The 27,970-nt window shown below is 39.0% G+C and overlaps 1 protein-coding gene across 2 annotated transcripts in view; it reads left to right on the forward strand.

The window, feature by feature from the left end:
- The window catches only part of elna (elastin a), a 47,928-nt gene that overhangs the window by 4,078 nt on the left and 15,880 nt on the right, over nt 1-27,970 (forward strand). For both annotated transcript variants that reach the window (XM_071205197.1, XM_071205196.1), the window contains exons 2-34: nt 4,685-4,753; nt 5,312-5,359; nt 6,009-6,107; nt 6,346-6,372; nt 17,316-17,354; nt 17,494-17,565; nt 19,853-19,885; nt 20,268-20,345; nt 20,719-20,766; nt 20,880-20,942; nt 21,358-21,390; nt 21,494-21,568; nt 22,451-22,489; nt 22,569-22,652; nt 22,748-22,798; nt 22,917-22,979; nt 23,208-23,252; nt 23,477-23,521; nt 23,745-23,792; nt 23,916-23,969; nt 24,247-24,300; nt 24,563-24,613; nt 24,733-24,795; nt 25,083-25,136; nt 25,395-25,445; nt 25,562-25,660; nt 26,083-26,145; nt 26,229-26,279; nt 26,378-26,629; nt 26,981-27,025; nt 27,142-27,243; nt 27,461-27,529; nt 27,673-27,795. In XM_071205197.1, coding sequence (XP_071061298.1) covers nt 4,685-4,753; nt 5,312-5,359; nt 6,009-6,107; nt 6,346-6,372; nt 17,316-17,354; nt 17,494-17,565; nt 19,853-19,885; nt 20,268-20,345; nt 20,719-20,766; nt 20,880-20,942; nt 21,358-21,390; nt 21,494-21,568; nt 22,451-22,489; nt 22,569-22,652; nt 22,748-22,798; nt 22,917-22,979; nt 23,208-23,252; nt 23,477-23,521; nt 23,745-23,792; nt 23,916-23,969; nt 24,247-24,300; nt 24,563-24,613; nt 24,733-24,795; nt 25,083-25,136; nt 25,395-25,445; nt 25,562-25,660; nt 26,083-26,145; nt 26,229-26,279; nt 26,378-26,629; nt 26,981-27,025; nt 27,142-27,243; nt 27,461-27,529; nt 27,673-27,795 — 2,190 coding nt within the window. The remainder of the gene's footprint in view (nt 1-4,684; nt 4,754-5,311; nt 5,360-6,008; nt 6,108-6,345; nt 6,373-17,315; nt 17,355-17,493; nt 17,566-19,852; nt 19,886-20,267; nt 20,346-20,718; nt 20,767-20,879; nt 20,943-21,357; nt 21,391-21,493; nt 21,569-22,450; nt 22,490-22,568; nt 22,653-22,747; nt 22,799-22,916; nt 22,980-23,207; nt 23,253-23,476; nt 23,522-23,744; nt 23,793-23,915; nt 23,970-24,246; nt 24,301-24,562; nt 24,614-24,732; nt 24,796-25,082; nt 25,137-25,394; nt 25,446-25,561; nt 25,661-26,082; nt 26,146-26,228; nt 26,280-26,377; nt 26,630-26,980; nt 27,026-27,141; nt 27,244-27,460; nt 27,530-27,672; nt 27,796-27,970) is intronic.

A 27,970-nucleotide genomic window follows, 5' to 3' on the forward strand; every position in this document is an offset into this window, starting at 1 on the left:
AAAACATTAGTATTAAAGAAACGTTTTTTCAATTCAAAGCCAGAACTGATGATAAACTGATTAGAGAAAATGCTAATAAAATCAATCTGACTAAACGCATTACGTCAATATAATCAAATCCTCGGGCATGAAAACATTCTATGCTGTGTTATATTAGTTTTAGTGGGATTTCTTTTTGTGAAAGAGGGTGGGAGTAAACATGGCAGCTTTAGGCCTTTGGCATCAATACATTGGGCTAAACCAAACAAAACAGCATTTTGGAAGTGTTTGTTGGGTTTTAGTAACAAAACTACTGGAGAACATGTCCAGTTCCCACATACTCTTTATAAATTCACTGCAGACTCAACAGGATGGTCCTGAATTTCTCATTCACATAAATCTAATATTTTATGCTCTCCCTGTCCAACTTTGTAAACTTATTTTCTCATTGCCAGTATAAAAGTTGAACAGTCAATATCTTGCTCAAACATTTTATTTGATTCCTTCTCTCATTCGTGTTCCTTCTCATATTTCAGATGTTGCGCCTCAACATTACATTCCTAAGTGCAATTTCATTTTTGGAAACCTAAACTTTATGACTATTTCAGCAGTTACTACTACTCAGTCATTTTGCTGCTATTGGCAGATATTGCGTCAGATCTTTTTTGGTTTAAAAGCTTCAGATAGAGGGAAAGGAGAGAAGGCACACTGTAATTTGTATCTAATTTATCACATCTGACACAATAACAGACGAGGCTAATGATTGTGTTCAATCACTGCTTATCTTTTCACAAAGTCCAGTTATGAAATACCTAAACAGAAAGTCCACATCTGTTACAGACTCAATTTGTTGTTTTAAAAGGCACATCTTATCTAATTATGTAACGATGTTCTGCCAGTTGGTAGACGATACTTCAGACACTCAAAAGCCACATTCAATAAGAACAGGGTGAGAATCAGATCTTCTTAGGGGTTCAAATATGGTCGATAATGGGCTGTGAATTTGTTTGCTGGTATATACCTGCCATACTTCACACCAATGTCCTACTTCAGGGTAATTTCACTGTCAAGGTTTGGCCTTGTAGAAAGCGACGGTGGAGTTAGGTTGAGGTCTGTTACCAGAAAAAGATGGACCAATTTATTTAAATGTTTTGAAGCTCTCCACTCTCTTTCTCTTGCCTACAACATGCTGTGGAAAATAGACGAGGGCTGACTGATAGTGGGCCAGCTGTCATATGTCTGATAACAGGATATTTGAAAGTGCCTGCAACCACAGTGTTTGCTTCACTACTCTGTTGCTCTGGGTTTCAGTATGAGAGCTTTCCATAGACCAAGAGACCAAACCTTCTCTTCTGGGATATTTCAAAACACAGCAAACAGTTTTCTAGTTTGCCAACATTTTATTTTAATTTCATGTCAGGTGGTCAGTGTTGATATAAACACATTATAGTCTGAAGGACTTCCCAAACAATTTAGAGTGCAGCTCTGTGATCATAAATGGTATGGTCCGTACATCTTTGGAAACATTTGGGGATTGTCGTATTTAGCATTAGTAAGGCTGCATGTGTTGGTGTTTTTAATCATAGCACCTTGAAAATGTTCCATCAACTCATAAATTAAATTTGTATGTAAAAAAAACTGTTATTAGACCATCTCAGCGTAGTGTTACTTTTTCAACTTAGACTGGATAATATTCATCTAACACTTTCTGTGGGCTCCATTGCCTGCATTGATATTGAAAATACTTGAAACATGTCAATTCATACTTTCTAGGCCAGCGTACAGAACAGGACATGATGCAAAACTAAACCAAACATGTGCTGGAAACAGTTCTTTCTACCTGCTTGCTTGTGTCTGGTGGATTACGTCATTTTATCAAAATTCTATACAAGGTAATTGGAGAGACCAAAACCAAAACATATGCATATGTTGTTTACGTTAATGATTTTCTTCTAATGCTAAGCCCTTGATCTGCTCACTGTCATTTTTGTGTTGTATACAAATACACATTAAAATCCTCTAGAAACCTAAATCTGATTTTGACATTTCTCAGCAATTGCACTGCTTTTTTTGGATTTTGGATTTAATAACCATGTGAAAGTGTCAAGTCTTGACAGGATTTTCCCTTATAAACGAAAAAGTTACCGTAAACTTCTTTGTTGTTACTGGGGTTCTTGGAAATCTCTACGACATCATCATGGGCTGAAAATTGAGCAACCTAACTGCCGCCAAAAAAAATCATCCACCAGTTTCATAGACTGTTTTGATAATAATAATGTGTACAATTATCTCAATCATTTTTCTCCCAATCTTTCAATTTGACTTATCTCCATTTTGCTTAACTGGCTGTATTTCTAATTTACTGATTCACCGTCGACTTTGAGCCTTAAGTTTGGGCAGATTCAAATGCAAAATGGAGTAAAGATAGATTTAAATCACTGTCAGGAATCTTGTTAATGGAATAACATCACCATCGCCTCATAACATAGTTGTCAGAGATGACTTCTAACTTGTCATCCTCTAGTTTGCTTTGCTTAACACATTCGGCTATACAGTATTTGACATTCTTATCTTTCAATAGTTAAGCCATTGTTTCAGCACGATCCCTATTAAAAAAACTCACCACTCGGTAATAATTTCAAATCTTCTTTCCAAGGATTTTTTATTAACCACCATTAATCATATCACTAACAGTCAGAGTGAACTCTTGACTGTCGACTGTGCAATTCGTTTTGCCTCATCTATTCCCTTGAGCTCTGCAAGTCAATATTGTCCATCACACACATTCCAGCACATTCCCACGACCTGGTGGAGTTCACAAGATGCGTACGCACGTGGTGATGATGATGATAATAATTAAGGAAAATTACTTTTATTTTTATATTAATGTAGGGAAGGTCACCTGGCAAATGTCGGTGTGTGACTATGACTGCACAATCGCAGTGAACCTGATGCTCTCTAGCATTTGTATTGTAACATGATGGAATTGAGCGAAAGGAAAACTGGAGCAGACATTCTCCCTTTGCCCCGCTTGCTGTGTCGAGACAGGAAATCCTCTTTTTGATTGTTAAATGAAGAGCTCAATTCCAACAATCACTCAATCCCAGGCGTGTGCTGCCTGCACCTGAGATCTGAAGCCAGTGGCATGGACAAACTGACAGAGACACAAGCACATGCATACACATTACTTGCAGTGACTTAGCCATTTGATGATCAAGTACATAACCCTGGACTTTCTTATGTTTTCCTCATTTTTATTTGACCCTGTAGGATTGTACCTTCTCTGCAGTAAGTCCTCAGTTTTACAAGGCCAGATCCCAGGAAAACTGATTAGTTCTGCCATCGTCCATGTCCCAGACCTGGATACATTAGTTTAATCTCTTCTGTCCATTCGTTCATTCATGGAATAATTTTGTGTCCAAAGCCACAGCTGCCACCATAACGTATACTGCTTCACGAAAAAACTTAAATGATGGAATATTCGCCTACATTTCTCATGACCATACTCTAAAACCCTTGTTGGCTTTCAGAATCTGCAGTGTCGTTTCAGATTGTCTATCCAAAAAGACAAACTCTTGCTCAATTTCTTTGCTAGTCATTCCACACCTGATGGTTCTTAGCATTGGGTATATGATTACATCTCTTTACAACCCTTCCAACAGTTGATTTTTGGAGTTTCCTGCTGGATAATGCATATCATGAGTTTGTTTCATCAATCAGCGCTGAAGTACAATAGCACAAACCAATTAAATATGTCACAGCTTGTTAGTTAAAAGGTTAAAGCATTTTTCAGTGCATTTGAGTAATATGTAGGCACACCTAATTCCCAACATTTGCCTCCTTAGGTGACAAGCTGGTAATGTTTTCCCCCCAGTGTCTACACTCAGTGGGCAGAACAAAGCTCAGTGTTCACATTTGCTAATAAAACATTATCGCCTTTGACATGTGGTTTAAATTAATTGGCCTCCCACCGCATGTAATTGCCATTAAACGTAATCATAGTGATCCTGTAGCCCTGTTCTCTCCTCTGCGTTTTGTTTTTATTGATATGAACCAGGTTTTTCCCTCAAATAAATTGGTATTTCTGGCCTCAGCTCACCAGTCTCGTAGGGTTTAGCTTTTAGTCATCCCATAACAACTAGAGGGAATTTTTAATTCTCCCGTTATTTTATTTCATTGCTGTTTCTTGCACACATGAGGCCACCATGTCTGGGATCCAGAACGACCCTCTCAGGGGTTTCTCTGCATGGGTTGATTCCAGAAATCTGTCATGAAATGAGGTTAGGGGATGCAGGTGGGGGTGTAGGGTGTCCACAGCACTGCAGCAGCTTTCCAACTGCAATACCTCATCAGTAGGAATACAATTAGAACGTTCTCATGATCAAACCTATACAGTTTAGTTTCTTTGCTTTCACTTTGGCTGGAACTGCTGTGTTCACATTTCAATATGCTGCCCATGGCACATGTTTATGCCAAGACAGATTTCCGTTTTGGTGTCAGAGATGATGGAAGTGTTAGAGAATGTTTACCTAATAAAAGGGGAGTCATTGTTCAGAAATGCTGTTCATTGCAATAAAATAATAATCAAAAAGACATGGACGGCTTAGAACTGATTGGCTACACATTTATCTCAGATAACTTTTAGATGGTGTCATGCGTGTTGTTGATAGAGGATGACCTATGCATTCTCTCTTGTATGTTTCAGGTGTGTATGTACCACCTGGTACTGGGATTGGACCAGGAGGCGCCGGACCAGGAACTGGATTCTTTCCAGGTAACAGAGCCTCTGCTGACTGCTTGGACAGTTTAAAGAGAATAATCCACAACACAGCGACAAACAAAGTCTGTTGGTGTTTAGCAGACGTAGAACAGTTATACCAGTTAAGACCAGAGGTTTTACTGAAAGTTAACACAGATCGGTATAACAAATATCTGAGTGATGTAGTAATTCATTGTTTTACTCAAAAGATAAAATAATTAACACGTTTATTTTTATAAATGTCATGCCTTTAGGATCATGCAACAGTAATACTTCCTACAGTTGCATATAACTCACTTTATTCATTGCAGTATGTATTATGGATAAGTTTAAATAAATAGAATTGTAAAGCTCCTACAAGCTGTATGGAGCTTTGCACTCTCATAGTAAAGAAACAAATGCCGATGTATAAAATGCCACAAGACGCTACAATACGCTCAATCAGGGTGTCCTGTAACAAAGTAGGACTTCGGATGGTGTAATATTAAATTGCTTAGCCAAAAAACTGTACATTACATCACTAGATGTACGCATACCATAACTATATACTTTGTATGATTATTATTTTACAAGGGTCTGCTGGAGGAGTCCCTGCGGGCTATAAACCAGCAAAAGCTGCAGGTGAGTAGTAGAGACATTAGATTTATGATCCTTTCCCCCATCTCCTGTATAAGAATCGTATCTGGTTAATCGTGCACTGGTGCACTTCTGTTTCGCTGCTTGGATATAAAAAGGGAACACTGTTTATTAGTAGGGAATTATATTGTCAAATATTTAGAAATCTGTATTACTTACATTACTACATGTTGTATAGCCAGGAGTACTAAAGGAGTACTAAAGCCATTACTGCAGGAAGTACTGAACTTCAAGAAGAAATAATTGTATAAAACCAAATCCCTCAGCTTCGGTCTGGTCCGACCTGCATGGCGGTAACACATGCACACACTTCCTTGTCACAATACCACAAGCTTATAATTAAATGCTCAGAACATTGCTGTAGCAATAAACAATTTGTGTTGAGCCAACCACTGTTATTGAGTCATTTTATTGGAAAACATTTTGAGGTTTGAGGTCTGCAAATGTGTGGCCGGTTACATATTTTACAAGCTGAGGGGTGAGTAATGGTTATCATAATCTTAGCAATGGAAAGCCTAAGTAATGACGATTACAACATGACCACAAGGCAAGAACATTATTAGCAGATGATAGCAATGCATTTTGACAACAATAATGACAATATGATCACAATCGCTGTGTTTGACCCTGACAGTTGGAGGTTATGGAGGTGGGGGCCGTGGAGTAGGACCAGGGGGTCTGGTGCCAGGAGGCGTTGGGCACGGTGGCTTGGGCGTTGGAGGACTGGGAGCAGGTAAGAAGATGACAATTAAAACTTGTTGTCACTAATAGTTTGCCTTTAATATCTTAATTGGCCTTTTAAATTGAGTTTTTAAATCATATTAACACACGTTTTTAATTATTGGTAACAGAAAATGATTATTGTCATACACGGTATATACTGTACACAAGAATATATGACAATATGGACAGTTTTGATAAAGGGCAAACGTGTAGCCTCACATGTGTTTTTACTTGTTTTCGCCCAACAGGACAAGGTGGAAAGCCCCCAAAACCAGGTTAGTTAACAACAGTTTTGTGGTCTAACTTAATAGAAAATGTACTTTGTATTTTGTATGTGCATATATTAAAATGGAAACATTTATATTCATTTATATAAATATGTTAGATTTGAAAACGTATTCCTAACCATGTGTTGTTACAGTACACTAAATTAAAGTTCAATGAGGTAAAAGCTATAAAGCCGTAAAGGTGAACAGATTGTTGAATGGAATACTCCTTTGCAATACTTGCACTTTTAAAGAAAGGAAATGTATTTGTATAGGGTGGAAAATGTTTATTTAATGTATAAACCACAATAAGTGCACACACCAATAGAATAGGGAGACATGCACGGATGCAGGGAAGGGGCTACAGGGTCTTTTGATGGGTTGTCACCAAGTTTTCTTATCACAAAGTTGCTTGGCAGCTGTGGGGCGTCCTGACAGGGTGGGTTGATGCAGATATTTCCAGGAACATTACACCTCTGCTGTATGGGGGGTGGTGATTGGCAAACGGGCATCAACGCCTGACTAACAATGATGCCAGGGCACTGATTAATGTTATTGTAATGTTAGACCCCTACAATATCTGGAAACCCCCGTGTTGAAATTGACCGTGGCCCTTCTCTCCGATACCATACAGTAAATATTTTCCTTTGCTGTATCCCAGTCTGCGCTGCATTGCTGTGTGAGCAATGTTTAGCCATAGCTGAATTTCCGTAAGCATTGCTGATACTATCTTGGCTTACCTCTACGTGTCGACAAAGATAAGGAAACAAGCAACCGTTTTATAGACTCTGGAGTGCCACACCTTCGCCCTTAAGAGCAGTTAGAGGGGAGCCATTTTGTGTAAATGACCTAATATCAAGTATTTGGTAGAGGTTTGTTTTGGCTGGTGGCAACAGAGCTGTGTGGGAAATATTGCCCTGGCTTTTGTATGTATTTAAGTTCTTTCTCTAGTGTGTGGCACAGGATGTTAAAGGCAGTTCCTTGTGTTTTTTTAAGTAAGTGCTGTTTGGATCTAGGTGTTCCCTCCATTACAAATCTCTTAAGACAGCGCTATGGGTCATTTCAGGTTTTCTTAAAGGTAACAAAGGGCTTAAAATCCCTAAGGGGTTGTAATAGTGTATGTAATATATATTGTTTTTGTAGTTTTGGTCTGTAATCCGTGAATTTCCCTTTCCAATAGCGTTTACTTTTCATTTTGGCCTTATTGCATTCCATCAGATATGAAGCTATCCACATTTGGATATGACAACTTTTTGCATATCTTACAAGTAATATCTCTATTACTATTCAAATGCACGTCCACAGTACAGCAGCAGGTAAGACTCTTAATGGCAGGTTAAATCTATCTGCATTAGTTAGTCAGTCTTTGGCTTATGTTGCAGAACACATACCATAAGAATTTATATTCTACAAGCTCATGAACATCTTCGACCCCTTTATTAACTATTAGTATATAAAGCACGATTCTGGACACACAAATGCAAACAACTATCTTAGATGCACAGTCACACACACATTAAGAGAGCTGCCATTCATTCTTATGTGGAAGCCTTGCAGGGACATTCCACAGATATGCACCTTGCTTGGCCAGTAATGGAGAACAGCAGCTGGCTATGTGAGTAGCGTGACTGCAGTGCATTGCAGCCCAGCTAATGCAAGATCTTGTAAATGTCACACTAATTGTGAAGGCTGTCAGCATACAGCTTTTGACAATACACTGAAAGTTGGAAAGAGGAACTTCCTCTTTATGAACAGCTGTTGGACACCCTCTCCTTTCCTGTGTTCAGTTAAAGGTGGGCTCAGTCCTCATGATGTGATTGCCAAACCTGGCTTTTTTATGCTAGCCTCTTTCAGACAGTGTTAAGGCAGTTTATAACGGACAAAGAGGTTTTTGCTCTCGGTGTAGTTTTACTCTACCATTAAAACACTCTGTTTTAGGTTGAGAGAGAATGTGTCTAGGAGGGATACCTACAGTATATTTCTAAAATCTCAGAGAGCAATACATGTATATACAATACACAAATATAATCACATGTTGTAAGTAAATATACATGTATATTTTATTAATATTTTGTCTATCCTTCAAAGTGTCAAAGCACTTCGAGATTTGTCTTGGCAGATGAGATAGCGCTATATAAATTAAATATATTATCCTTTTTATCAATGAGGATCTACATGATTACACAAATCTTTCATTGGTGTTTTTTAAGTGTCTGGCCATATACAGTTTGTGGGAGATGTGTGTGAAAAACATTAAGTCTGTCAATTATGTCTGACTAAAGTAATGAATTTGACGGCTAGCTGGCAGTGTGTTGTTTGCAGCTTGCCTGAAGTTGGTATCATCAGCTAGCCAGAGGCTTTGCTGTAAAGTGTCTCTACTGTAGGCTATTTTTATTATATGTACAGCACTTTGGCTCCACCAAAAATCGTTTATAAATGTGCTATATAAATAAAACTTGATTTGATTTGAGGCGCCTAACAAAAAGGTGGCATTCGTAGAAGTTATTGCACTAGTTTATGTGATTTTTGCACTTGCGGAAATTGACAATGTCAGCTTAATAATATGAGCATACAACATAACATTGTAATGCAATACATCTCAGCAGCACCACAAACCACAGCCTGCTTCAATTAAAGTAGGATTTATTGCAGGGTATACTGCATGATATTTAGATAAGTATTACAAATAAACTGAAGGCTGAGTTTATATTGTTCTCACTACTTATCTCACCTTTATTTTGGCTCTTCCCTGCCACTGAGTTATCATAACAATGTAAAGTAATGGAAAATAGTCCCCGCAATTAGATACAAGATAAAATCGCGCTTAAAGATGGAAATATCTATATACTTTAAGATGATGGATTACATTGGTCAATAACACAACAGGTCTACAAGTTCTGCAATCTTGGATCCTTCTGTGACTACAGACAAGCCTGCAGAGAGTATACCTATACAAATACCTGTAATTAATGATTTGAAGTTTGTATAGCCTGTGGCCAACACAAACGATTGCTCACTTAAAGGCTGTATCTAGAAATATTCCTCTTTTGTAGGTAATCAAGAACATTGTTATAGCACCCCTACCCTCTCATTTCAACTGCACTGTTTGGATCGCTTACAATAATATGTGAATCCAATATGCAATTTAAAACGCACAGCCTTTCAGTACACCTGGTTCTTCTATTTTCAAAACCTTCAAACCCTCTGGAACATATCAAGGTCATTGTTTAAAGTAACGTTGAGTGTCCTCGGAAATGCATGGAAATGGAAAGATGGAAGGGATATTGGGAGGACAGAGAAGAGACAGGGCTGAAGCGAGGAGGACGGGAACAACCAATAACTCTTGAGAACAAACCGTATACTATATATGTATATACACATACCACACACATTATATGCATATTCATTTACATAACACACATGCATAGAGAGCTTGATGAAAGGAAGGACACTGATGGATTGAGGTGAGGATGAAAGTGTTTAGCCAAAAGAAGGTGAACTTGGAGGAGGTTTAGTCTCCTGGAACACATGTGCTTCTCATTACTGGAGCTCAGACCTGTCCTCTGCTTTCAGAGACTGCAAGCATCTGCCTGTAAATGCGTATAATGCAGTGTTCAAAACATGGACACAGACATACAAAGACACACACCACAAGTTACTTTAACTGTTGGTTATTCAGACACTATACATATGTGAAAGGCCTTTTCCTCTCTTCTTTCCTCCACAATTCCCTAATGTGTCCTTAAAAAAAAGTCTCAGTTCCAAGTGTTAAATATCTTGGAAGCTAGACTGTCTGCAGAGGACATTAGAATTAGCCCACCCAATATACACACAGCAATTACTGTGTATATTCACATTGGAAATGCCTGTAGCTACCCAAATCGTTTTTTTTTGGATGATGTCACAAGATGTTGTTAGTGTCTTTTAATAATCTCCTTAATTTTTTCCAAAGAATAAAATGAAATTGGCATAAAGCAAGAGTAAGATAAGGCTTTATTAGTTTTAAATTGTGTCTAATCACTCACGCTAATTGCAATTTCTAACTTCCCAAATTGAACCAATGCTTTCACTATGACTCCATAACAGCATCCTGGCCTTTCACCAGCCTGTTCTGTTTGCATGATAGTTTTCCTGTGACTATGTTACCACCGGTCTAATTTCTTTCCATGTTCGCTGTGTTGGTTGATGAGCCATCCCGTCGCATCGCATGCTCTCACGGCCTCTCCCCTGCTCCGTTGGCCAGGAGGCCTGGATCATGGAGCGCTATCGTTATCCATCTGGCAGCACAGCCTGAGTGTTGTTTATGTAGTGATGGAGAAAGAGTCCAGGAAGACAGATCACCAGTTGAAGGACCTTCTTGTAGTTATTGTAAATCGAAGTCTGTTAAACCCTGATTTCAAAAGTGCTGATTCTCTGTCTGTTACTTTAGATGAAAATAAGGAGCTACCCCCCACACCCCTCTGAGAAATATTTGGTTAAAAAGAACACAATGGTGCTCTAGGAGGAGATGCAGGTGATAAGGGGGGGGGGGGGGTTACCTTGGTTGGTTATTGGCTAATGGTTACACAAGCCAAAACATTGTTATGACATCATAAAGTGGCCGAAATCTGATCAGCTCATTTTCAGACAGGTTTTTATAGAAATGGATCAGGACAAAAAGAGAGAGAATCTTTTTTCCTGAAACTTTCAAAAGGGGACACATGTTTATGTATAAAATACATGAAAACGTGGATTTTTTATAATAGTTGACTTTTAAAGCGTTGGTTTATTTATTTTTCAGTACATTTGTAATGATGTGAGTCGCCTATCATATCACCTTAGTGAAATGTTCTGGATATCTGGATTATCCAATACATCATAAAGTGGCCGAAATCTGATCAGCTCATTTTCAGACAGGTTTTTATAGAAATGGATCAGGACAAAAAGAGAGAGAATCTTTTTTCCTGAAACTTTCAAAAGGGGACACATGTTTATGTATAAAATACATGAAAACGTGGATTTTTTATAATAGTTGACTTTTAAAGCAAGGCTTTTGAAACGTTGGTTTATTTATTTTTCAGTACATTTGTAATGATGTGAGTCGCCTATCATATCACCTTAGTGAAATGTTCTGGATATCTGGATTATCCAATACTTCCCCAGATTCAGTGCTGTATTAAATGACTTCAGCGTTGGCCTTATATAGTATCTCTACATACATGTAATGTACAACTTGGTAACAGCGATCCAACTGTCAGTGACAATGTATCTATAGCTCACTTTTTCTTTTTAAAGTATCCCATATGTTTGTAATAGTGAAATGCTTTAGATGACTGCACAATGATCACAGGCTTTATAATGACTCAAGAACTTTGAAAATCGTTTTGAGGCTATCCCATGAACCTAATATCAGTGGTTCAATATGCATGATTTAAGCCGAGCCGTCCTGTAGAGCACTGGTCTAAACCATGAGTTGTCAGAAAAGTATTCAGCAGAATAGCAGTTACATGCATATGTGGAACATCTGGAGGAGGAAACACACTTCGCAAACTTTACATACCATTGTAGCTGTGTTTGTTTACTGGTTATCACACCCTATCAAATATTCACATAATGAACTTCTCTAGACATAAAACTGCAGCAGATTTTTCAAAATTGGATTCTTTGGGTTTTACTGTATACGCCAATGCTTGCAGTTTGTTTCTGCTGTGTCTGAATGGCTTTCCAGAACATGCTGTGTGTGTGTGTGTGTGTGTGTGTGTGTGTGTGTGTGTGTGTGTGTGTGTGTGTGTGTGTGTGTGTGTGTGTGTGTGTGTGTGTGTGTGTGTGTGTGTGTGTGTGTGTGTGTGTGTGTGTGTGTGTGTGTGTGTGTGTGTGTGTGTGTGTGTGTGTGTGTGTGTGTGTGTGTGTGTGTGTGTGTGTGTGTGTGTGTGTGTGTGTGTGTGTGTGTGTGTGTGTGTGTGTGTGTGTGTGTGTGTGTGTGTGTGCCAAGCTAAAATGGGTAACGGTATAAGCACCGGCTTAGGGATACTCTTCAGACATACTCAGAGGCTCAGTGTTGGCAGAGTAACTGTGACATTCCTTTAAAAGTGGTTAAAAGTGGTACAGAAGAGGATCTCAACTCTCACAGAAACTGCAACAAGAGACAAGTCTTGGTGAAAACTAATAGCATATCTTGTTCTGCTCTGTACAACTTGTGGCAAAAATTACATCACAAACTCAGAGAATGTGTTGTAATGCATGGTGTACAAATTAGCACAGTTTGAATTAAGGAACAGCAGTAATGGTCTTTGAACAGATGTGTTTGAACTGAGGCATGTGTGTGTGGGGGTGAGAGACTCCCAAGGACTGGTGAGATCAGACCGCCACAGACGCCATTGGGCAAAGCAGCCAAGTTTGGCACAGTGGCACTGCTTGTAATCCTCATAGCGTGTAATGGGGACTTTCACAGTAAACCCTAATTTTGTAATATGCCTGAGAGATCATGTTACTTGACGACAAAATGTGGGGGTTGATGAGATCCTCAAGTGTATTCATCATTGTTAGTGAAACAAAGAACAGTCTCTTCTTTAGTTTAGATTTACAAAGATCACCTACTGATTTTAACCTGAAGGCTGCCCCCTCCTGTTGGATAATGAGGCATCCTTTCACTGTTTGTCTCTAGAAGCTCTGAGAGTTTTGCACTTGGGGTCATCTGGCAACGAGGGAGGCTGTGGCTTTGGGACCTCTCATAGTGTCAATGACTCCATGGAAAAGGAAATAGAAAACAATAAAAGGCTTGCCGCCAAAGTCGGCTGGCTCCAAACCAGCCAGAGGTGAAGAGAGTTTGTTTGTAGTGGTGTGACTGTTTGAATGCCTGATTAGTCCAACATGCGACCGGTCCAGCTTCTCGCAGTTGGTTCCTGTGACTGACAGCACAGAGAACCTGGAAGTGACAAGGAGCAGGGGAGGTCATGAGAGCGTTAGGGTGTCCACTTGTCTCACGCGATATGGAATCACTACAGCACCTCGCACCATTGTGCTCTCATCCTTGTCCTGCGTCAACTCAAAAGAATGCAATCTATCCAGCAACTTGGAGGTGGAACAGTGTGATAATTTGACACTGATTTAAATGTGGTGTCATGACTGCGAAGGACATAATAATGGACTTTGCTCTTAAAGTTAAAATGTTTATGGGACCACAGCCGGAGAACAGAATTTCAGAGTCAGTCAGAGTGGACTGCTTCTCTGGCGACCTCCACAGAGCCTTTGAAGATAAAGTTATCATGACATTTGGGAAAATTGCAGCATTAGCATGACCAAAGAATGCCTCTGTGCTTCTTACCACTTTTATTTTACTCTTTGTGTTTATGGTTTACTGGTTTGTTGAAGAATCACAATTGATAATTTGTTTGTGTCCTGCCCGACTTCTTTCTCACCAACAGTATTTTTAAAAGGTTAAGGTAGACATAAAATACATTTTTCTGTCTCCTGGTTTTTTACTAAATAAATATTTGTTCTTAGAACTTGTCCCTGATTAAATATGAGCTAAAATAAAGACTATGGTGAAAAACAAATACTCCTAATTTCCTGGACCTTCCAGAGCTCAAGCCCCAACATTTGCTTTCTGAGCGTCTGCTGTCAGTTACCGTGGATCTCTGCCATGGAATTCCTTGCTCTCTTAAATTAAACCCTTCACCAGGCCCAGCTGGTTCACAAGGTAGGGAGAAGGGGAGATGGAATGGAGCGAGTAAATCCATCTTTCACTTCTCCAGTTTGGCAACCTCTGCTTTTTGCCATTAACACTTCATGTCTGGTCGGCGCAACTCCTGAGACGTCTTTTGGAGAGGAGAGAAAAGGACACAGAAATTGGGAGAACAAGTAAGAGAGAGGAACTAAGAGCTGAAGACAATGTTTTGATTAATGTCTCTTGTATTCCCCTGGTCTGAAACAGAGGATTACCTTACCTAACCCCAGTGGAGCATGTGCAAAACAAATTGCCGTTTTGAGATTGAACCCAGATATATCTGTGCTCACTGGCTCACATCCATCACTTGTACTGGACCCAAGTTCGACAACATGACTGGTGACTGAAAGAACCAGCCATACTGTCTGGCCAGTTTTGTTCCAGTGTCAGTCTTCAGTGTAAATACCAACGCACAAGACATGGTACGGCAGGAGGCGATGAATATTACAGCTTGTCCTCAACACATTTTCATTTCACATTCCTTCATTGTCAGAGAATGTCAAGACTTACTTGTGTACCCTTGCTGAGGTCATACCTTAACCTGCCGCCACAAATGAATCACCATTGTAGGGTGATGCTAAATTATTCACTGACACGTCATCCTACATTTCACCTCAATAACCTTCAGGTGCACTGCACAGCTGGGAAAGCCAGTGGTCTTTTCTGAATGGAAACTGGTTAGTAAGCCATGTGTCTATCACCTTCTTTTTTTTTTTTTAAATGAAGGAAACTATGATGCATCGCAGTACTGCATCACTTACCTTCCAATATCCTTGGCCCTGAATCCTCCCTCCTGTGTAGTATTTGGTTTCGGTATTTCGAGTATTGACCTTTTCTAGGATTCCTTTGTCCAAAGCCCAAGACAGTTGGGGGTTTCAAATGGTCTCTGTGGCTTTTTCCTATAATGCCTTGATGATCACAAAGAAAATAAGACACTACATAAGTCTACAGAAATCCTTCAGCTTGTCAGCAATCAAGAAATACTGGGAGCAGGACCAAAGAAACGAGATGAAATGATATCACGGCCATGGTGCAGACTTTCGATGTGTGTGGTTCAAGAAAACAAACAACATTGCTGTAGACTTCCAATAATATGTGAGCTAAAACAGGTCTATTTGTGTGAACTGACATGTTGCAACAATAATAGTTTAACAAAAGAACAGAGAGCTCTTGTATAAAAACTCTACCCCAGTTATAGCAAATATACAATCGGTAGATGCCAAAGTAACAGTGGTCCAGATTTGTTAGCATGTCCACTCACTTCCACCCTTATAATTCCCAATCTCCAGGGTAGAATTTGTTACTTTGGAGCGTATTATTTGCCCAGTGTTGTGATGTCAGAACTACACACGATACACCTTGCATCTATCAAGGCCTGCACTCATGGTCGCACACACGGACACACACCCTCTGAGGCTGACTTCTGCGTGTCTGCATCGTGTCTCCTGATCTCAAATCAGAGAGTTGAGCTCAACGTGGCAGGTGCTGGCCCTGAGGAGGGCTGCCAGAGCCAGTTGGGGTGATGCACAGGTTGGCCAGATGATGGATGACTAACCGAAACGTCTCTGCTCTCTCTTCAAGTATCGTCTCCCATTAACATACATAATCTCTGTTGCGCAGACTATGCTGTATATATTCCAACACTCACGATGACAAACATAAACCACATTGGACATTCTGTAATCCGAAGGCCAGACCAGACAGAACTTTTTTTTAAAGAAAAATAAAATTTTACAGACATCCTGTAACGATCTTGTTTTTTTCCTGACTGATAAAAAAAAGATGGACAAATGAGACAGATTCCTTGTGTCAATGCAAGATGCACTGGATAAATGAAAGCCCAATATCAGACTGATTTATATAAGAATTGATTACTGTTGTTATTACTTTGAGGTGTGTCTTGGGATGGTTGAGCAATCGAGGCGTATAGAGCAGAAAGCTTTGAAGGAGATGGATTATTAAAAGGATTCATAGTTTAGTGTTTGGGCTTAATCTGGCAAGGCCAGTGCCCACATTTGTTTTGACTAAGTCATGAAACTCCACACTTCTAACTTTATATCCGTGTCTCCCTGCACATTCCTGATCTTCGTCAGTATCATTACCTGCACCTTGCCCTCCAGTCTGACCCCCCCACTCCTCACCTCCTTCCCTCAGCTGGTTTCCCATGCTCAGTTGCACTCATCCTAGATTTAGTTGGCTTAAACATATTGATGAAAACAAGATCCTTGGTGGAATTGCTTGCTGGCAGCTTTCAAATGTCCTCTTGTTTAAAAAAACAGTCATTACTCCAACATGTTTTTCTCTGATTGGGGAAAAAACAGTTCACAGCCTCTTTTAATACAACTCGTATTTTTGTGTGTATACATTTAACAAATGTTAAGCATGAATTTGAACATTTGTTTTACATGTCAATCCTATACAATGTTTTTCCCCCCTATTTCATATCAGCCACTTAACCCAAGCAGTGCAATAATTCACTTATAAGTATTTCCAAATGTTTTATCTTCTCATGACAATTTTACATGTGCATGTTTTAAGATTTATGGCCACGATAAAATACAATTGAGTTTGAAATTCAATATGTGTATCGTCTGTGGTTTCACTTTTCTGGGTTTTTTATTTTAAGATTTGGATTTATTTTTCATGAGCAGGTGATGAGCATTTCATTTCATGTCCTTTCCCTCTTTCCAAACGTATTTAGAATTCTCTTTCTTTGTGCTCAATACATTTGCTCTTGTCAGCAACGAGATACCAAAGCTGGGCTATACATTTAATTGTGTGTTAAATCCGGCCAAAAGCTTTAGCTGCCCAGAGATTAGTTTGAAGCTTTTGGTATCAGTAAGAACAGACTGCTCCCTCCAGTGTTTAGATGACAGCATGACCAGATGATCAAGCATATTTCATGTTTGGTCTATCATGTTTCTGACTCACTGGGGGTCAACTCTTTCCCCGCCTGGGTGCAGTTCTTGGCTCTAAAAACATAAATGTTTTCAATCAAACCTAATCAAACACACATGATATTGTGTAATTTTTCATGTGCCTTATTTTTTTAAAATACATTAGGAAGGAGAAATTACAGGTCCTGTAAAATATCTTGATGAAAGATTGCGTGATGTTTTTTATTTAATGATAATTACTGCTGAATATATCACGTTTCTCTTATTATTGCTGTCATCTGCAATGTGTTACAATATTTCTCATGTTGTTCCTTTCTCTTTACTCAACTATATATCATTTTCTCGCCAAGGTTACGGCAATCTAGGAGGCGGTGGAGGTTATGGAGGAGGTGAGTTTGTGTCATTTGGAATTAAAACTGAAATTGCTGGTGTGTGTAACATTTAGTTGAAAGATGGTTATAACACCATATTCTTTATACCACAATAGATTATGAAACTCACTCACCTTCGCCCTTTTGTTTCCTTTAGGTGGTTATGGTGGATATGGTGGAGGAACTGGAGGCTTTTTCCCAGGAGCTGGACAGAAGGCTGCTAAAAGAGGTACAACAGAGGGCAGAACATGTCTGGGTAGATATTAAATATACATCCTATAAGGGACCAGCTAATGGTACCTTATTGATGGGTTGGTATGCTATGTTTAAACAAATAACGGACGGCAGTCAGATTGTCAAACTTTCAGAGTCTCATGAACTTTTTGAGACCCAGCGTGACCTTTAAACTAAAGTATTGCATTAACGTCAACTACTCTATAGCACTCTATTGTAGTTGTACATCAGTAAAAATAGACATTCCCAAATAAATACTTCACCCCAAAAGTGCAGTTTATTCCAAGTCTCATTTGACCAGTCACTGCTTGCGGAGATCATGCATGTGTTTTAGAAATAGTGAGCGTATGACTTGATAAATGGCACTTAGATTATTCTGCAAGCGTTGTGTGAGAGTTTGTAAACACAGTTTTACTATTGTTAATGTTTACTGTTTAAATACTGCCCTCATATACCTCAAGTCACCAAGAATTGTTTTATTTTTTTAAATCTACATCATCATGAAGACATGCATGAAAAAGATTCTTCCAGAATCTAAGGTAACAAGGGATGAGTCATTAGTATAAAACATATTTCTTTAAGTTTATAGCTGCTTTCAGTGTGTTTAACACTTTAACTTTGTTGCTTCAGCTGGTTGTATCATTTACTCAAAAATGATTTTGAACATATTAATTACACTTGAACAACATGACCCCTGATGTTGGTCTATTTCTTAGTAGTTAAAAAACACAAGATAGATTTGTGTATCAATATTTACTCTAGGTTTGAATTCCTTGTGTATTGTAGACACTGATCATATTCCACTTGTCTGTTTTAAGATGTGTGTTTTGATGGCTGCAGTGATAATATGTGGCTTTCCACTTTGTTTCAACCTTTCAGTTTAAATGCCTCAAATTAGAAAGCTTGGTTCTCATATTTCCTTTTTTGGCTTGTAGTAAAAGATCCCTGTAGAGGTGAAATGGAAATTGTGATCTTTTTAAAATGTATATTTGGAACCACAAAGATGATCTCTTCCTTGTGTTGAAAAAACGTAAAGTGTGCTTTGTCTGTGTGCGCACATGACGTGCTTGAAATTATGGAGTCTGATTAAGCATGGACTTGTTGTACCGTGGCGAAGAGCCTGCTATTAAGTATTGTTTGGCAACGACCACACTGCAGACCCTAGAGTCAGTCTGTGCTCCTTTCATGACACTCAAAATAACAATGATTCCTCAAAGCTAAAGAGCGCAGACAATACAAAACATTCCCTTTCCAAATGTTTCCTCATCGAATCTCCCAGAAGACATACTTAAGGCAGTGCGCAATGTCTGTCCGGCAATGTCCGGGGAGTTTAACATGACAAATGGACAAAAAAGTTTCAACAAACAAACCAATGTGTTTTATCCTGCTGCCAAACTCCCTTATGAGTTAAGTTGATGGTTCATTTCCTGCATGGGCCAAATATATGAGGCACTTGATGAGGCAAGGCTAATGCCAGGCATGCTGGCTGACTATACTGATTTGATTTAAACTCAGCCATGTTGCTTTTGAACATAGCATGATGACAGGCGTGTACAGCCCGATTAGCTGCTCTCTAGTATAGCAGTGTTCAGTCCTTCGATGGCTCCCTGCTGAAATGAACCTGGCACAAGTAGCCTGCTCATCCCTCTGCTCAGCACCACAGGGCCCTCCAGTGGCCATGGGATGTAACACTACTGAGTATTTGTTTTGTAAGGTGTGCTTTACTCTTATGTTCACAAAATGTTTGAATGGCTTTATCATCAGACCTGTAAATGTATATCAATATCTTCTTTTTACAGTGGTGCTCAGTAACTAAGTACATTTACTATAGTACTTTGCTGAAGTACAACAGTGACGTACCTTAAGAATTGTCCATGTCTGTTTCTTACTCAAATATTTTACTACATGTGATTACTTTGCTTTAAATATACAAATACAAATACAAATAACTATCATCAGTTACTTTAGGTTAGGATTAACTTTACATCCTTTGGTAGAAAATTGCAGTCAACTGTAAAACTATACTAAAGTAAAACATTTTTTAAATAATTGAAAGCTTTACAATTAACAATAAAGTAATGAACACATTAATAAATCAATAATACAAATTACTCAATAATGGTATGTTTATTATTCTAAAATTGTCTGTTGTACAGAATGAGTACTTTTGGTTTTGGTACTTTAAGTATATTCTGATTTCTCAAGTAACATTTCAATGATCTGACTACTGAGTACTTCGTCCAATTTCGTGTGTTTCTGTCTGTGTACTTTTACTTCAACAGGCGCAGGAACTGGATCCGCAGTACCTGTTGGAGGCAAGACTAACACATCATTATTTTTGATTACATTTTGCACTGTTGATGGTCATAACGTGATTTCTGCCTCCCAAGGACTTCAACAACAATTAGCATTCCTTTTGAAACGGCAATGCTTTAAGAATTCTACAACATTGCAAACCTCAAATTGGCTCTTTGTTCAAGCTTAGTTCTCTGACCGGGAGCAACTTTCGGCTGCAAATATAGTACTAATCCCTAATGTATTTAAGAAACACTTTTTTAGTTAGTAAAGTGTTGAGAGTCCTTGGGAGGCAGAAACCACAGGTACAGTTTGACTCAGCTTCTGGTCAAAGTAGATGCTTATGTTTTTCACCTTTATATAATTGTTGTCAGATGTAGTAACTTTTAATCTTTTTTTCAGGACCTGTTATTCCTCAGATGGGCCTTCCAGGAGGGGGTCTTGGTGGTGGTCTCGGAAAGAAAGCTTCCAAAGTGCCAGGTTTGTTAGACTCAACCACTAACTGAAAAGGCTGAAGTAGGCAGACAGGATGCAATTTAGTAGATGGCAAAACACCATCTAATTATTTTTTCATTCATATATTCATCATGTATTTAGTTTCAAATGTATCCCAAAATATATCCTTTACATAATTGCACTTTTTATTAAAAGGACAGTTGATCTGAGGTGCTTAACAGAGCAAAGACAAGGAAAATAAAAGAAACATACATACATTACATATACATATATACATGTATGTATATGCTAATGTATGAAATGCACATGCAATGAAGCTAAAAAGTAGGTTAGTGTGTATTACATATTTGATTGTGGATACAGAAGTGCAATACTATCCTCTGATTGGCTGTGGCAGGTCTCGGAGTGCCGGGACTTTACCAAGGTGGACTGGTACCTGGACAAGGTTTGTATCTTTCATTGATTTATCTCAGGCAATATTTGTCACCTTTTTCATCAAGTGATTTTTTTTCATCAGAGATTCATGTTTTGTCTTTTGTTTGCTCATCGCTACTTCAGGGTTTGGCGGACGTGGAGTTCTGCCTGGTGTGGCGACAGGAACTGGCCTGAATCCAAAGTCTAGTAAGGGTTCCCTCATGAGTGTTGGGAGTTTTTTTATTTATTTAATGTCCATCGCATGCCACTTTTTTTATTACACTTTGCAACAGAATAAAATCACAGGGAACACAGCTGTGGCGCATAAAACAATAAGATAAACAATACTTCAATAGACAACGCAAATATATATTCAAAGGAACACTAAAGGTAAATAATAAACACATGAACTAAGTCAATTAATTTTGTCAAACGTAGGCTGGTTGTCAAGTACATTATATATCCAACAATGATCATGGTCTGTATGCAGCTTACTGATATATATTTAACTAATATTTAATAGTGTTTGTGTCATTGCTAAAACTCGTCTCATAATTACATTCACACATTCATCTTCTTTCATCTTCGTGTCTGATTGGATTGTTTGATTGTTTTGTTGCAGTTGGAGGGGCAGGACAAGCAGGTCAAGGACCAGGTAACTAGATTTATAATATGCTATATTACAAACATATAATTTATTTTTTTTCAGTATTATTGGTTTTAGATAATCAAGTCTGTACACATGTATTCTGTCACAGGAGGTCGTGGGTACGGTGGCCCGATGCAGCCGGGACTGTTCCACGGATACCCCCTAAAATCACCCAAAGTGCAAGGTGAGATATACTGTATATCCCTGTGGGTCAAAGCAGATGGTTTTTGCTTACATTTTGGATTTTGTTCAAACGTTATATGCTTTTCAATACAAAGAAAAATCTTTTAAAATGTCGGCTGAGTTGCTTATTTATATATCAATGACGTTTGGTAGGGGCACAGAAAATAATCCAAATGATTGAAAGGCACAAGCAATTGCCAAATGTGTCATTACTGGCATTTTAAAATTGAAAAAATCCAATCATGATTAGTTTGAATTTCAACATCTGTAACAGAATCAGAATCAGGGATCTGACGAGCCTTGTTTTTCAGTCGCAAAAAAACCCTTCCTTAATTAAAGTAGGACAGTAATTCAAAACTGAATTTATATTTAAAAATCTTTTAAGACATATACATTGGGTATTATTAAGGACTATGTGTTAGAGGCAAAACAAGCTGCACAGGTTTAGCAGACAGGAGGCAAGTGAATAATCATGTTTCACTTTCATCTATAAATGTCATGGAGAAGGCCAACCATGATTAAGAGAGCACATGCATGAATAACACAATTCATCCCTAAGAGATGTTCTGGTATACATTACACAGAAAAAGAGGACTAACCAAAAGCAGCTGCTTCCACACACACTAACAAGTACAGTTCTACTTCAGCAATGTAATAATGCATTTCATGGAATAACTAATAACATTTACTATAATTAATTAAAAGCTGTTTTTAATGTATTTGAAGCAATCAAGTCAAGTAAATGGCATCATAATTCCACTGCGTTTTAAACTTTCAACCATGTCTCAGAAAATGTATTTTAGACCCTGTTTTTAAGGTTTTGTCAAGCAGCATTATTTTGGCTCATTGTTTGGCTCTCATGTATTTGTCTCACTCCCCTCAGGTGGCTACGGAGCAACATCCGGTGGCAAACAACCTTTAGGTAAGACAAGTTGCAAACATTTGGCATAACCTTGGCATACGTTCACTGGTGAATGATGTTTCACATTACAATGTTTCAGGTTATGGCTTTGGTAATGGCGGCGATGGACTTCCTGGAGGACAGGGTGGTCCTGTGTTGAGGCCTGGATATCCTGTTGGAACTGGTGTGTATTTACGAGTGTACTGACAATTTATATGTTGTAGAATTAAAAATAAAAGACTAAAGAATGATAAATGTTTCTTTTCTTTTTTTCTGCAGGAGTTGGGCCCGGTGGTATCTCCCTTGCTCAGGCTAAAGCTGCCAAATATGGTAGCCTACCTGATTTATTTCGTGCAGTGCCTTTGTAACAACAAATTATTTTACAATTTGTGAAACATTAGTGAAGAAACACATTGTATCTCACTAAAGTTTGTGATTTCTTCTTCAGGTGTTGGCAATCTTGGCAATCTTGGCGGTGCTGGTGGTCTGTATCCAGGCCAGGTGCCAGGAGGTAGGGTATCACGGTGCCATTTTCACACCTTCTTGACCTATACATTTAATCCAAATCTGTCGGATGTTGGAAAAAAACATGTCATGGCATCTCACCTGCTCAGGCTAAAGCTACCAAACATGGTAGCGACTACATGTATTACCTATAATGCTTTTCCAACAAGGAAAACACAAATCAAATGTTGAAACATCAGTAAAGAAACACTGAAGTTTGTGATTTCTTCTTCAGGTGCTGGCGGTGCTGGTGTTCAGTATCCAGGGCCTGTGCCAGGAGGTAGAGTATAACAAAAACAAAAATGTTTGCACCCTCGTGACTTAAAAGTTCATTCCATGTCCGAAAAAACTGTTTTGTTTAATGTTGGAATAATTTTTCACATTTGATAGTTAAGAGGGGATTTATTAAGGAATAAGGAAAAGACAGGCCAGACAATACAATTTGTGAAACATCGGTAAATAAACACATTTGTACCTAACTCAAGGTTTTGATTTTTTCTTCAGGTGTTGGCGGTACTGGTGGTCTGTATCCATGGCAGGTGCCAGGAGGTATGCTATCATGGTGCCTTTTTCACACCCTCATGCCTTAAAAGTTTAATTTATATCAATTGGATATTTAAAAAAAATTATTCTGCCAATATTTGATGGTTAAGTGGAGATAATTATAGAAAAAAGGAAAATGGTCACTGGACACTTTACCACAGACTTCAGCTTTACTAGAACAATAGAAAAGACCAAAGAATGCTGAATGTTTTTTTTCTTTCCGCTGCAGTGGGGACCGGTGGCATCTCACCTGCTCAGGCTAAAGCTGCCAAATATGGTAGTTACCTGATTTACTACCAGCAATGCTTTTGTACCAAGAAAACACAATATAATGTGTGAAACATCATTAAGAAACACATGTGTATGTGTACCTAACTAAAGTTTGTTATCCCTTCTTCAGGTGTTGGCAATGTTGGCGGTGCTGGTGGTCTGTATCCAGGGCAGGTGCCAGGAGGTAGAGTATCATGGTGCAATTTTCACGCCATGCTTTACAATTTAAATCTATTGGATATTTGAGAAACATGTCTGCCTATATTTAATGGTTAAGTGGAGATGATTATAGAAAGGAGGACTGGTAGCATTTCGCCTGCTCAGGCTAAAGCTGCTAAATATTATAGTTACCTGATTTATTACCAGCAATATGTTTGTAGCAAGAAAAGAAAATACAATTTGTGAAACATCAGTAAAGAAACACATTTGTAACTCACTAAGGTTTGTGATTTATTTTCCAGGTGTTGGCGGTGCTGGTGCTGCTGGTGTTCAGTATCCATGGCAGGTGCCAGGAGGTAAAGTAACGAGGACAAACTAAAAAACAACTACAGTGTGCCATTTCCACACCATCAGGAGTTAAAACTGTAATCAACACCCCAATACAGTATTTCTGGATGTTGGACAAAATATATTTCTGCCTATAGTTGATGTTTAAGATGAGACAATTATGGGGGGGGAAAGGGAAAGGGCCACCAGACATTTGACTGCAGCCTACAGCTTTACTAGAACAATAGAGAAGACCAGAGAATCCTGAATGTATTTTTTTTCTTTCTACAGGAGTTGGGACCGGTGGCATCTCCCCTGCTCAGGCTAAAGCTGCCAAATATGGTAGTTACCTGATTTACTACCAGCAATGCTTTTATACCAAGAAAAACACAATATAATGTGTGAAACATCAGTAAAGAAACACATGTGTACTAAACTAACGTTTGTTATTTCTTCTTCAGGTGTTGGCAATGTTGGCGGTGTTGGGGGTGCTGGTGGTCTGTATCCAGGGCAGATGCCAGGAGGTAGAGTATCATGGTGCAATTTACACACCATGCCTTAATTAAAAGTTACATTCAAATCTATTGGATATTTGAGAAACATGTCTGCCTATATTTAATGATTAAGTCGAGATGATTATAGAATGGAGGACCGGGAGCATTTCGCCTGCTCAGGCTAAAGCTGCCAAATATTATAGTTACCTGATTTATTACCAGCAATACGTTTGTAGCAAGAAAAGAAAATACAATTTGTGAAACATCAGTAAAGAAACACATTTGTAACTCACTAAGGTTTGTGATTTATTTTCCAGGCGTTGGCGGTGCTGGTGCTGCTGGTGTTCAGTATCCATGGCAGGTGCCAGGAGGTAAAGTAACGAGGACAAACTAAAAAACAACTAAAGTGTGCCATTTCCACACCCTCATGAGTTAAAACTGTAATCAACACCCCAATACAGTATTTCTGGATGTTGGAAAAAATATATTTCTGCCTATAGTTGATGTTTAAGATGAGACAATTATGGAAGAAAAGGGAAAGGGCCACCAGACATTTGACCGCAGCCTACACCTTTACTAGAACAATAGAGAAGACCAAAGAATCCTGATGTTTTTTTTTTTTTCTACAGGAGTTTGGACCGGTGGCATCTCCCCTGCTCAGGCTAAAGCTGCCAAATATGGTAGTTACGTAATTATTTACCAGCAATGCTTTTGTACCATGAAAAACACAATATAATGTGTGAAACATAATTAAGAAACATGTGTACCTAGCTATAGTTTGTTATCTCTTCTTCAGGTGTTGGCAATGTTGGCAATGTTGGCAATGTTGGCAATGTTGGCAATGTTGGCGGTGTTGGCGGTGCTGGTGTTCAGTATCCATGGCAGGTGCCAGGAGGTAAAGTAACAAGGAACAACAAAAAGATAACTACAGTGTGCCATTTCCACACCATCATGAGATAAAACTGTAATCAACACCCAAATACAGTATTTTGGGATGTTGGAAAAATATATTTCTGCCTATGTTTAAGACGAGACAATTATGGGGGGGGAAAGGGAAAGGGTCACCACACACGTTTGACTGCAGCCTGCAGCTTTACTAGAACAATAGAGAAGACCAGAGAATCCTGAATGTATTTTTTTTTTCTACTGGAGTTGGGACCGGTGGCATCTCCCCTGCTCAGGCTAAAGCTGCCAAATATGGTAGCCTTCCTGATTTATTATCAGCAATGCTTTTGTACTAAGAAAAGACAATACAATTTGTGAAACATCAGTAAAGAAACATATTTGTATCTCACAAGTTAGTTATTTCTTCTTCAGGTGTTGGCAATGTTGGCGGTGCTGGGGGTGCTGGTATTCCATATACAGGGCAGGTGCCAGGAGGTAAAGGCAGATGTTTGACCACAGCCTACAGCTTTACTAGAACAATAGAGAAGACCAGATAACCCCTTTTTTTCTTTCTACAGGAGTTGGGACCGGTGGCATCTCACCTGCTCAGGCTAAAGCTGCCAAATATGGTAGCTACCACATTATTACCTAGAATGCTTTTCCAACCAGAAAACATGTGTTTAACATTAGTACAGAACATATTTGTAAGCTGTGATCTCTGCTCCAGGTGTGGGTGCAGTTGGTGGTGTTGGTGGTGTTGCTGGCACTGGTGGACTGTATCCAGGGCAACGGCCAGGAGGCACTGGTGGACTGTATCCAGGACAACGGCCAGGAGGCACTGGTGGACTGTATCCAGGGCAACGGCCAGGAGGCACTGGTGGACTGTATCCAGGGCAACTGCCAGGAGGCACTGGTGGACAGTATCCAGGGCAACTGCCAGGAGGCACTGGTGGACTGTATCCAGGGCAACTGCCAGGAGGTAAGATACCGTGCAAAAGAAGAAAAAAAAAAGGTTTAAAGCCCTACTAAAGTGAAGTATAGAGCTTCTCAGGATAGTCCTTTGAAAATTCAGTTTGGCAGTGGTTACGAAAGTGAACAATTATTTGTTTCCTACAATTCAAACGAATCAGCTCAACAAATTAAGGGCTTTAGAAAGCTACAGCAAGCTATATTTTTTTTCAAATCCTGCTGACAAAGTGACAGCCTTCTTCTTGGGGAAGAAAGAAATGTGACAAACTTAGCTATGAGCAAACTCAACAAAAAGCCACACTGCTGGCGAACATCTGAACTATTATGGTTGAATTTTTATTTTCCCGTTCTTTCTGAGTAGGTTCTGGAGGCATCTCACCGGCTCAGGCTAAAGCTGCTAAATATGGTAACCTAACACCTTTATTACCTACAATGCTTTTCTATCAAGACAAAACATAAAGTTATGCAACATGATTAAAGAACATGATTGGATCCAAACAGAGTCTGTGCTCTTTGCTGCAGGTTTGGGTGTGGCAGGGGGTGTTGGTGGTGGCGCTGGAGGACAGTATCCAGGGCAACTGCCAGGAGGCACTGGTGCACAGTATCCAGGGCAGGTGCCAGGAGGTATGATCTAGCAAAAGACATAAAAAGCTAAACTGAAAATGTACAGTAATCATTCTTATAACTGAAAAGTGAATAGCATTGTTTTCGTTGTTTTTCCCATTGCTTATTTAAAAAAATGATGCCATATGCTTGTATTTATGTTTCCATTATCCACTCATCTAAGTAACTTAACCTTGAATTCAGTAACAGCATCTCGATAAATGTTGGCTCCAAATAGGATCAAGATTACCAGGAGGTGCACCAGTGTTTGGGGGATACTCACCAGCAGCCAAAGCAGCTAAATATGGTAGTGTATCAATGAATTAGTGTATAACATTTTGTTTGTCTTTGTGTATTTTGTGTATTCACAGGAACATAATAATTTTAGTGGAGTAAGTATTGAATATCATTACGTTTTTTTTCTTGCCCCCTTGGCCCTGCACACTATAGGACAAGGAGGAGCAGGAGGACAATTAGGAACAGGAACACTGGGAGGACAAGGCGGACAATTAGGGACCGGAGGACAGGGAGGACAAGTGGGATATTCTGCTGCTGCAAAAGCTGCTAAATATGGTATTTTTTTCCACCAAATATAAAAATCCAACTAAGTTTAGAACAATCTTTATTGTGTTTGGCTTCACTCAAGTCTCTCTTGCAAAAAAATATCTTGATTTCAATGATAACACGATTAATTAAGGGGAATTTATTTACAGTATCACATGGATGGAGAAGAAGCTGTGTTGCCATG

This window comes from Pseudochaenichthys georgianus, chromosome 13 (genome assembly GCF_902827115.2).
Source record: "Pseudochaenichthys georgianus chromosome 13, fPseGeo1.2, whole genome shotgun sequence".
NCBI lineage: Eukaryota > Metazoa > Chordata > Actinopteri > Perciformes > Channichthyidae > Pseudochaenichthys > Pseudochaenichthys georgianus.